This window comes from Salvia splendens, chromosome 20 (assembly GCF_004379255.2).
Source record: "Salvia splendens isolate huo1 chromosome 20, SspV2, whole genome shotgun sequence".
Taxonomy (NCBI): domain Eukaryota; kingdom Viridiplantae; phylum Streptophyta; class Magnoliopsida; order Lamiales; family Lamiaceae; genus Salvia; species Salvia splendens.
The window spans coordinates 5778487-5790666 of record NC_056051.1 but is presented as its reverse complement, the minus strand read 5'-3'; the positions used below and the strand labels follow the sequence as shown (position 1 = coordinate 5790666).

The 12180-nt window shown below is 39.6% G+C and overlaps 2 protein-coding genes and 1 long non-coding RNA gene across 3 annotated transcripts; 1 reads left to right on the top strand and 2 right to left on the bottom strand.

Moving 5' to 3' along the window:
• The first annotated feature begins 3561 nt into the window (after positions 1–3561).
• LOC121780887 lies at positions 3562–4962 on the top strand. The gene is made up of 2 exons (XR_006046110.1): positions 3562–4468; positions 4682–4962. It is a non-coding gene; the product is annotated as an uncharacterized LOC121780887 (long non-coding RNA).
• A 199-nt stretch (positions 4963–5161) lies between these two features.
• LOC121781358 (F-box protein At1g67130-like) lies at positions 5162–6904 on the bottom strand. The gene is made up of 2 exons (XM_042179102.1): positions 6218–6904; positions 5162–6027 (listed from the first exon to the last, which is right to left on the bottom strand). The coding sequence occupies exons 1-2, from the start codon at positions 6821–6823 to the stop codon at positions 5719–5721; spliced, it is 915 nt and encodes a 304-aa protein (XP_042035036.1). The 5' UTR covers positions 6824–6904; the 3' UTR covers positions 5162–5718.
• A 412-nt stretch (positions 6905–7316) lies between these two features.
• On the bottom strand, positions 7317–9974 carry LOC121780886 (receptor-like protein 9DC3). Its single transcript, XM_042178536.1, has 3 exons — positions 9236–9974; positions 9000–9143; positions 7317–8892 (listed from the first exon to the last, which is right to left on the bottom strand). Exons 1-3 carry the CDS (start codon positions 9942–9944, stop codon positions 7499–7501), a joined length of 2247 nt encoding a protein of 748 aa, XP_042034470.1. The 5' UTR covers positions 9945–9974; the 3' UTR covers positions 7317–7498.
• Between the last annotated feature and the right edge of the window lie 2206 nt (positions 9975–12180).

The following is a 12180-nucleotide window of genomic DNA, read 5'->3' as shown; positions in this document are numbered from 1 at the left end:
ATAAGACGCTTTCTGTAGTACCTCTCAAGTATCGAAGGATCCATTTAACTGTTTCCCAATGTTGCTTGCCCGGATCACCCATGAACCGGCTCACTACTCCCACTGTTTGTGCAATATCAGGCCTCGTACACACCATTGCATACATAATACTGCCAATTGCTGAAGCATGAGGAATTTTCTTCATTTCAACACGTTCTTCTTTTATACTCGGCGACTCCTTCTTCGACAGCTTAAAGTGACTGCCCAAAGGCACACTTACTGGCTTCGAATTATCCATGTTGAATCCTTCCAAAACCTTACCAATGTAAGCAGCTTGCGAAAGATACAATTTTCCTGCCGCCTTGTCACGCTCGATTCTCATGCCCAAATTTTGATTAGCCTCTCCAAGATCTTTCATGGAGAATCGTTCAGACAATTGCCTTTTCAACTTATCCATCTCCTTTTGATCACCTCCTGCGATCAACATATAATAACAGAATAAGATAGCTCTTGTCAAACCTCTTGTAGTAACAACAATGGTCAGCGTAGCATCTTTTATAGCCAATCTCCATCATGAATCCATCAAACTTCTTGTACCACTGCTTTGGAGCTTGCTTTAAACCATACAAGCTCTTCTTCAACTTGCATACAAGGTTTTCCATTCCTTTTACTATGAATCCTTTAGGCTGTGTCATGTACAACTCATCCTCCAAATCACCATGAAGGAATGCCGTCTTTACATCCATCTGATGTAACAATAGATTTTCTGCAACTACCATACTCAACACTAAACGAATAGTAGTTAGTTTCACAACAGGAGTGAACACATCTGTATAATCAATACCGTATCGTTGCTCAAATCCCTTGACAACCAGCCTAGCCTTGTAGCGCTTGCTACCATCAGCTTCACCTTTGATTCGATAGACCCACTTGCAATGCAATGCCTTTTTCCCTTTAGGAAGTTCCACAAGCTCCCATGTGCCATTTAGGAGAAGAGAGGCAAACTCGTCATCCATGGCAATTTTCCACCTTCGTTTATCAGGGCCTTCTCCTGCCTCTGCATAACACTCGGGCTCACCACCATCAGTAAGTAACAAATAGAAATTAGAGGGCGAGTACCTATCAGGTGCACGTCGCTCTCTAGTCGATTTAGGCAGCGGAATAGTCGGTGGTGGAGTGCTTGGTTCTTCTTCAAGCACCTCTTCAGCATTCTGACTCTCCTTGCTCCCACTCGAGTTTGAGATGTCTAGCTCGACCACTTGTGGCTCAGAACTGCTGGGACTTGACGCCTCCAATCTATCATTGTACAATACCTGTTCATTGAAGATGACATCTCTACTGCGAATAACCTTACGGTTCTGCTCATCCCAGAGTCTATAACCGAACTCATCGCCTCCATAACCAATGAACGTACACTTAATAGATTTAGCATCCAACTTACTTCTCTCAACGGAACTAACATGAGCATAAGCAACACAACCAAAGATGCGTAGGAAAGATAGATTTACCTCTTTTCCTGTCCAAACCTCCTCGGGTATCCGAAACTCCAAGGGAACTGATGGACCTCTATTAATTAGGAATGCAACTGTGTTGACTGCATCTGCCCAAAAACTCTTTGGCAATCCACTTTTCAACCTCATGCATCTTGCTCGCTCATTCAACGTTCTGTTCATGCGCTCTGCGATTCCATTCTGCTGTGGAGTTCATTTCACAGTTTTCTCCATGCGGATTCCATTCTCGGCGCAGAATTCCTTGAACTTTGCAAGTTCATATTCTCCTCCATTATCGGATCTTAGACACTTCACCTTCATCCCGGTTTCAGTTTCAACAAGGGCTTTCCATTTCCTGAAAGCGTCAAACGCATCGGATTTACTCTTCAGAAAATAAACCCATAGCTTTCGAGTAGAGTTGTCGATGAAAGTCATATAATATTCAGAGCCTCCTAGGGACTTCACAGGTGCTGGTCCCCATAGATTAGTGTGGACCATCTCCAACTTCTGTGTCTTCAATTTTCTGCCTCCTCTTGAGAAACTCACCCTTTTCTGTTTCCCAAACACGCAATCCTCGCACAGGCCAACTTCAACAGTTTTCAAGCCAGGCAGTAAACCTCTTGAGCACATTATCTTTATCCCTTTCTCGTTCATGTGGCCAAGACGACAGTGCCACAAATCTGCATTATTTGCCTCACTTGCAATATCAATGCAATCTTTGGAGTTAGTTGTGGTATACAACGTACCCTCCTTCTTACCTCGAGCTACTATCATAGCTCCCTTGGTAATCTTCCAATTGTTGCAGCCAAACGTCACGGTGTACCCTTCTGCATCAAGCTGCCCAATCGAAATCAAACTTCTCTGCAATCTAGGAATGTGTCTGACTCAATTCAGTTTTATTACGGATCCATTGGACGTCACTACTTTCACGTTTCCCTTTCCCACGATATCTAAGGGCTCGTCATCAGCCAGATGTACCTTCCCAAAATCGCTAGAAATGTAGTCTTCCATTATCTCCACATTGCTACAGGAGTGAAACGACGCCCCAGAATCCAATACCCACGATTCCATCGGACTACTGACGCTCAAGACCAACGCCTCGCCATCGTCATCAGACATGGTAGCGTTTGCTGTCTTCTTGTCCTTCTGATCCTTATTCTTATACTTCTTCGGTGTCTCACATTGATTTCTAAAATGCCCAAACTCATCACAATTCCAGCATTTAACTTTATCCAAATCCTTCTTGGATTGACTCATTCCTCTGGAATTTGATCTTCCACGATTTTGCTTTCCCTTCGATCTGCCTCTCTGCTCTGTATTCAGTGCTGATCCCGAAGTAGAAGATCCTGATTCTCTCCAGCGAACTTCCTCACCAATCGTCAGATCTCTTACTCTGTCAACTGTTAGTTTTGTCTCTGCAGCAGTAACTGCTGTCACTGTGCCAGCCCAACTCTCAGGCAGAGACGATAGCAAAATCAGGGCACGAATTTCATCATCGAATTTTATATTAACCGAGTTCAGTTGCGAAGTAATCATGTTGAACTCGTTGAGATGTTGTTGCACCAGCTTTCCCTCTTGCATTCTAAAATTAAACAATCGTCTAATCAGATGTACCTTGTTTGCCGTTGATGGTTTCTGATACATGTCCTCCAAGATCTTTATCATCTCCTTTGTCGACTTTGCTGCAGTCGTGTGATAAGCCACATCCTTGGACAACGATAGCTTAATCGCGCTCATCGCTTTTCTGTCCAGCAGCTCCCACTCCTCATGTTCCATCTTTTCGGGTTTGGTTTTTAAAGGCTTCCAGAGATCTTTACCGTACAGGTAATCCTCAATCTGCATCTTCCAAAATCCGAAATCAGATCCATCGAACTTCTCTACAGCAATTTTCTCGTCGATCCCCATCGTGATTTCTGCCTCTTAAACCATAGGCTCTTGATACCAGTTGTTGGGAAATAAACACAGGCAATCACGAATATGAAAGAGAATGAACACAAGAAGTTGTTTACCCAGTTCGATACAATGTGTATCTACGTCTGGGGGCGATGCCAAGCCAGGGATTTCACTATATAATTTCAGGATGATTTAACAATGAGAGAGCACCTCTATTTATAAGTAACTAGAGAACCCTAATTCTAGTCAAACTAGGAAACATATTCCATAAGGAAATATCTTTTAAGGAATAAATCTATCACAAGGTGGTTAGGATTGTCTACGACTGTAATTTTGATTTCAGGAATAAATCTATCACAATCGTAATCTAATATAGTCGCGTATGGATTTCGAGTGACCAAAACGACTGGCCAACATAAGGTGGTTAGGATTGTCTACGACTGTAATTTTGAAACGGAGCCTTCGTATAGATTTATGCTTACCAAACTTCATGGCGCGGTGTACACTCTTGGAACTCGAACATGGAGAAGCATCACACCCGCTGCTTCGATACGGTTCGACACGATTGGGATATTTCTAAACGGAAATCTTCACTAGTTGGTGGCAGATCCAAACACCCCACCACAAATTTGTTGCTTCGATCTTGAAACAGAGCTTTTCAGCAACTTCTTTCACCCCCCTCTGGTCAATGGAGAGTCTGTTGGGAGCTTGTCGGCTTTGGCGGGTAGCCTATGCCTCTGTGATAATTCATCTGAAGAAAAAATCATCATCTGGGTGATGGGGGAATATGGGGATGAGACTTCTTGGACAAAGGAATATGTCATCAACAGAGATCTCGATGTTTGTGGAGACTATATGATTGTTTCCCCTATTAAAATTTTCGAAGATGGTGACGTTCTGATGGAATATGAAGAATCCCTGCTGTTTTACTACTCCGACGAGATGAAAACTATAAGGAAGATTGAGATGTTTGAAGCTTGTAGTGGAAATCATATTTGTGTTAATGCAATTCTCCACACCCCGAGCTTTCTGTCGCTGAGAAATTTCGGAAAGGAGCTGGAACCAACTTTCACCGAGGATCGCTATGAGCTTTTAACTTAATCTAGGTATGTATGCGTATATGTTCGAATATGCTCGAGTATCCCAGTGTAATTATGAAGCCTTGTTTACTATTACGACACAGAAACTGTCTTCAGGAAACAATGTAGTTGCAATAAGATGGAAGTTCATATCTTTTTCGTCCATCTGATTCCAACGACATCGTTTCATACACTTTGGATGCCATGGCTCCGGGCTGACAATTATTTTTTTTTGTGCAGAAAATTGGTGTAGGAATAAAATTGAACCAAAAGCATCTTTGATTTATGGATACAAGAGCCATGGAGCATCTGCTCAAGGATGAATCTCTGATGGTAAGCACATAATATTATTGAGTTTATGTTTTGAGATGAACACCCTTATGATGACATTGCATAGTGACCATGATAATAATACATGTATAATCCGATCTAGGCCCCTCCATTTTCTGATCCAATGGCTTATAATAGGTCTTTGCTTTGCACTTTGGGGCTAATTTCAACCTAATGTGACTCTGTCTCTATATATATTTGCATCTCTCTCGACTCGCACTCTCGATCTCACTATTTATCTTTGCTATCTCTCATATCATTGCTCTTAATGTGATTTAAATGACCACTTTTTCAAGAATTGATCTAGTGTTAAGTAAGAAACATTTGAAGCCAGCTCACTAACATTAGAAACCTGAAAGGAACTGTAAATTTGGCCCAGGACAGACCAGCGGCTCAGGTTTTGAAACTGGAAATGTCATAAATGGGCTATTGGGCCTGACCCCGTTTTTCAGGTGATACGGTTCGGGTGCCATTGTTCTCGAATTGTGAATTGGTGCTTTCGGTTCAAAATTGTTAATAATCGGAAAAACAATATTAATACGTCTCATAAAACACCGACATGATAACAATACAATTTAATTCGTGTTGACACGATTCAATACTGATAAAATGCAGATTAACATTATGAAAGCACGGGATTATAGACAACAACCCACAATATAGCATTAGCTAGCCCATGACATATCATGAATGTTCGATATAAGGCCAAACCCGAACACCACACCATAAATTCAACACATACAACCAAATAATAATAAAACACAAATGTAGACTACATTATGAACTAGAATGAGATTATAAACGATATCTCAAATATATATGCTAGCTAGTGTCGGGTCTACACGACAAGGCCAAACCCGAACACTACAAACAATGAAACCTTAGATATGAGTTATGACCACAACTCATATAAACACGAACTCACAAATGTAGACTAATATTATCAACTAGAACGACAACACATTCTTGATCCCAAAACTCTCAAATGATAAAAGGCTAGGAGTGAAAATCATGGCGAAGGTACACTTTTTAGATGCATCCTTAAACATATCAACCTTTTGAGTAGTTCTTGTCTTGTTGGAGTAGCAGATGAGCTGGTTGCTGTTCAGCAACATCAAAATGTCACCATCTTTGAAAATTTTGATAGGAAAAACATAAAGAATTTTAGTCTTACCAAAACCAAAACGAGCAGTACTCAACTTGTACTCTAGGTCCAAGATTCCTCGACTTGGTATTCCTTCATCAACCAGATGACAATTTCATCGTCACATGTGTATGAATAACAGAGACAGTCCCTCAAAGCAGCCAACTTCCCGTTTAGACGGCCACGTCCATATATAGGAGGAGGAGGAGTAGAGAAGATGCTTCCGTTTCAACATCAAACCCACAAATCCATGTTCTTTGCTTCGGATCACGTAAGGGCCAATGGGGGTTGCCATTTCATGCAGATTGTGCCGTAATAGAAGGGAGATTGAAACCAGAAGGAGCGCCATCTTCAAGGAGCCTCCATGTTCGTGTTCCAAGGGTGTATACATGATTGGATCCAGAGAAAGTATTGATACAGACCACCTTATATTGCCCGCTTATTTTGCTCAAACCAAATCCAAAACTCAAATAACAAGTGTATGCCTCAGGCAAGTCGAGGTAGACATATTTACGAGTGATCGGATTGCATATGTGAAGACAACATGTAGGATTTGAGTATGTGGTTACAACAACCAATAGAAGAAGTGATCCATTAGCAGCAACACCCGCTATTGATGATCCGTGATATATTACGGAATCTGTGAGCTGATTGTAGTGAGGGTCATGGCTCTCCAGATCAGCTTCGTCTTCGTCTTCAATTTCGAAAATCATGCAATGTGACAACCAATTGTTTGACGTCACGCGAGCTAGGGCGGGTGGGGTTTTGAAATCGAAATCGTTGGACTCGAGCAGATTGAGCCATGGTTTGCAAACGCACTTGCTGATTGCAACGCTCCGAAGAGGGAGACGTGAGAGGATGTTAGTGGTGATCTCTGATGGTAGATTTGTGAAGAAATCTCGCTCCATTAATGGAGACAGAGTTTCTGATGTTCAAACACAGTAAAAGAAAATAAGGTGACAATATGTTCCATTTATTTTTGTTTTACATGTTCTATTTTATGGTGAAATATGTGTTTTTTTCCAGAAATATTGTTATTTACATCATTCTATATTGTAGATTTATATTATAATATAAAATAGGATATTCTATATATTCAATACTAGTCAAATTGAAAATGTTGTTTATTTTAAAATAAATAAATATTACTAACATATATCTAGTCAAAATTGAAATTGATGACTACCATAAAATCGTGATTATTAAGTTGAATATAATTTTCGTATTTTAATCAAGGAAAGAGATTATATTTTAGTTATGCTCTAAGGACTAAGGGTGTGGTGCATCCGCAAATAATTTTCGTGCCCAAATTCATGAATATTAAGCACATAATTGTCCATTTAAGGAGTAGTACTTACTACATGCATAAGGAAATCTACTAAATGAAGATAATATTTTTGTAGAGAATCAGTGGAGTGTACGAAGCAAAACTCCACTCGTATATTCTCTATAGTCTTACATTTACAACATCATTTACAAAGTTCAACATAGCATGCAAATAAATGTTAAGCAAACAACAATACTGTAAAATATACATTGAAGCTCAACCTTCTTCTTCTTCTTCTTCTTCTTTATGGTAAATGTTAAGCCACATTTCTTCTATGGCTTCTCATCTTTATCCTGTAAAATCTATAGTTCCATTCCACCAACCATTTAGGCCTTCCATACCCAAGAATCAGACAACCCATAATCGCACCGATTACTAATCCACATCCATAACCTGAAACAACCGCCTGCCAACAGAATCCTTCTAGAATACCATAATCATCATCATCTTCTTCTTGCAGCATCACTGGAGGCCCTTCGCATTTTCGTGATAAAGGAAATCCGCATAGTCCATAATTCCCAACATATGATGTATTTTCAAATGTGGAAAACTGACCATTGGATTGAGGTATCTTCCCTGAAAGATTATTCATGGAAAGGTTCATCGCAGCAAGAAATGTGAGCTTTGTTAGCTCCGTTGGAATTTCCCCTTCCAATCGGTTAGAAGACAGGTCCAACGACTCGAGTTCTGTCACGTTTCCAAGAGATGCAGGTATACCTCCTGTGAGACAATTGTGAGACAGATTCAGATGTATCAAGGAATTCAGATTTCCAATGGTGTTTGGGATACTGCCTGAGAATCTGTTGGATGACATGTCGATTGTTGTGAAGGTTTTCATAATTCTCGTATATTGTCGATCACAACCTTTCACTGTCAATATGAATGACTTTGTATAAATTGGAATGTGAACTTGTTCTCCTCGATGATTCTCTTGTACATCCATCATCACTTTGAAATTCCTAATATATCCGTGGGGAAGATTGCCAACGAATGCATTATGAGATATATCAAAAACTTGCAGCTTAGGGAATGGAAGCGTAGCCTGGGGAGCGAGAGAAGAAATGGTACCACTGAAGTTGTTGGATGCCAATATGAGGACTCGAAGATAAGTGAGGTTTCCCGTCCAAAGTGGAAAGGTGTCTTGTATTCTGTTGTTTCCAAAATTAAGAAGCTGCAGACTTCGACAATTGGAAAGGGATTCCGGTAATGATCCTTCTAACTTGTTAACATTTAAGTAGAGTGACTGAAGACTACAACGTATCGAAAATGTAGTGGGGATGGATCCTGTGAGTTGATTGTTGGATAAATCCAAAATCACCAAATTCCTCAAATTTCCAATTGCAGCAGGAATTACACCTCTGATGCTACAGTTAGATGCTGAAAAGCTGAGAAGTGAAGTAGACAAGTTTCCCAAGGAAGATGGAAGGATACAATTCATCATCGGATTGTTAGTAATATGCAAGACATTCAAATTTGGGCAGTTTGTAAAAGAAGAGAGAAATCCCAATCCAGTCAGATTATTTTCCCGTAGACTAAGGAATCGCAGCTGTCTTAAATTACCCAAGTCGGGGATGGTACCAATGAACGAGTTACTGCTCATCTGTATAAAAACAAGCTGAGAAGCGTTGGTGATTGAGGTTGGAATTTCTCCTGTGAATAAGAGTCTGTTATAATATAAATCAAGAAATCAGATAATATTGACTTAAACAGAAAACTAAGTGTGATCAAGCTAGATATAAGTTGTTCCTCGATCGCACCTGTTAAGTTGTTGTCGCTTAGACGCAACACTTGTAGGTTGAGTAAATTATCCAAATTTTTGGGTATGCTTCCAGACAGTTTATTTCCATCGAGGTATATGAATTTCAAACGCGAAACGTTGAAGATAGAAGACGGAATATTTCCTATCAAAATATGGAAAAATGAAGTTAAGTAGAATAGTTAAATCAATATGCATGAAAGCTCCATTTTATTATATGTAGATTAGTGTAGTTACCTTGCATATCATTATCATACACAGATAGAAGTGTAAGCATGGTAAGATTCCCAACTTCGGTTGGTATGTTTCCATCGAACATATTCGTAGACAAGCTCAACTCCTCCATCTTGCTGCACTTGTGTATACTCCTTGGAAATTTTCCGTGTATTTGATTCATTATGAGAGATAATCTCTTCAGTTTCGGAGTGTTATTGCATATATCGCTTGGGAGAGCGCCCGATAGGTTGTTAAACCTCAGATCAATATATTCCAATGCCGACATGTTTGTAAGGATACCTCTCGGTATTTCTCCACTGAAGTTGTTGCATGCTGCGTTTACTAGCTTCAGACGGCGTAGTTTAGACAGCTCAGCTGGTAAGACGCCTGCGAAATTGTTGGAGCTGACGTCCAAGGATTGGAGAAAGGTTAGGTTTCCGAGATGTGGAGAGAGGTATCCATGGAGGCCGAAGTAGGAGAGATCGATGGCTGTGACTCTTTGGTGTTTGACTCCACACGAGACGCCGGCCCAGTCACAGATGGAAGTGTTGGTGAGCCATTTCTTGCTCAACGCGCTACTTGTGTCGACAGTAATGGCCCTTTTGAACGCGAGAAGAGCATCTCGGTCGGTGGTGAAATCGGTTAGTGGTGTAGATGAGGTGAGTATGAAGAAGATGTTTATTGTAATTAAAAGAATGAGTTGCAAAGGCAACAAGAAAGAGGTGGCCATGAAAATGTTAGTACTAAATTGCTATATATTGTGATGAGGTTGTTGGTCTAATGAATCAAGCCATGGGGGTATTAATTATATATATATTTTCCATCCCCATAATAATTTGTATCTCACAACAGTAGATGGTGTGTGAGCATGTTTTCTGCCATGTTTTTCACATGTCACATAATATGGTCTATAATTAACGCATGAGAAACAAGGAAGGGAAAAAACACGTCAATATAGTCTATAATTAATTGAATTATTGAATCAATATGTATTCACAGGTTTGCCGTCAACTTTATTATGCGTGTGAGACCACTGATCGACGTGGGTTGATAATTGCAACCTTTTTGACTAAAAATAGTAACCTTAATGAGATATGAACAAAAAAAATATGAAACAAAGAGCATCTCCAGTGGGCGGATGTCCCACTCGGACATCCACTAGGACTTCCCAAAAACACCTCCTGCCACGTCACTAGGACTTCCCATCCCACTGCCACGTCACTAGGACATCCCCTTCACAATCCGCCCTTCCCATCGTCCTTCCCACTAGGACTTCCCGCAATAAAAAAAAATCACAAATTCACAAATATACGTAACGGAATTATAATTTTGACACGGAATACGGAAAAATTGCAAATGCTTCATTAAAAAAAATTACATAAAAAAAAGAAAAAAATTTACATAATAAAAAAGAAAAAAAATTACATAATAAAATTGCCGGAACCATTGTCGCATTTCCGCTAGAGTTTCCCTCCAGTTCGGCGGGAAACGTCGGAGTCAGCGACTCGCTCGTGCCGGGGGAGGTTCTGTCGTTCTCCATTAAGTAGAAATGAAATTTGTAGTAAAAGAAGAGAGAACCTTGTTAACACAAGTGGTGTGAATGAAATGACGGGCAACTAGCCGTATATATAGAGTTTAAAAAAAAAAAATTTAATACCGGACGTCCGACTCGGACGTCCGACCCACACACGTCCGAGGACATCCGATGTCCTTACGGGACGTCCGTATCCTACCTTCCACGCCACAATGGCGGACGTCCCGGTCGCCCGTCGCGGATGTCCGACTGGACGTCCGCCATTGGAGATGCTCTTACTTGATATAGAATAGAGGAAATACTATACGGAGTAGTATATTATAAAAAAAGAACAATATATTAAAGTTCGTTGGAATATAAAAAATACATTGAAGTACTAGTTTAGTTTGAAGAAAATATATTGATGTTTGTCTGAATATAAGAAATGGTATATTGGTGCACTTATTTAGTTTGAATGAAATATATTAAAACTTGTTGGAACTTACTATATTAGAGCATTGATTTAGTATAGAGAAAATATAATAAAGTTTGTTGAAATATTAAATATACTCCGGCGTCCCAATAAATATGAAACGTTTGCTTTTCGACACGAGATTTTATGTAGTGTTGCTTTATTAGTTCAAGAGGAGAGTAAATTAAAAGAGAGGGAAAACTAGAGATAATGTTATTTCTATTTTAGGAAACGTTTTATTTTTAATAGACAACCCAAAAAGGAAAACATTTTATTTTTAATGTTATAGAGGAGTATATACTTATTTAGTTTGGAGGAAATATATTTAAGTTTGTTGAGATGTAAGATATATATTGCACACTAATTTAATTTGGAGGAAATATAGGAGTATTAAAGTTTGTTAGAAAAAAGAAAAAAAATATTAGAGCACAAATATGATACCTTCTTTAAGTTAACGCATTTTGAGAATCCCAACTTGTTATGAACACTGGCCACCATTCTTCACAATATCGTCGCCACAAAGAAAACAAGCTATATGCCCCGACCACCACAAGCACAACAAACTGCTACGAATCCACGCCTCTTTCACTCGATGCCCGCGCCATTCAAAGCTCAATCGATCTTCATGCATCAAGTATTGCACAGTGCCTGAAGCTCAAATGCTTGATCGAACTTCCATGCTCAATCTTGCAATGCTCAGCAAACACGATCGTGCTTCATGCATGCATCAAGTATTTCGCAATTCTCATCGATCAAATGCTTGATCAAGCATGGATGCTAGATCTTGCAATGCTCATCAATGCATCAAGTAATAGTTCAATGCTCTATTAATCAACAATTTTTATATGGTGAAATGCCAAAACTTGAACTCATATAAGCAAAGATAAGAGTTTGTTTACTATACAAGTCCTTCCTTTCTAAACATTATAGTTCATCTTTTTAATTTTGGTGCATCCACAAAATTGAGTCCAATAACTTTCA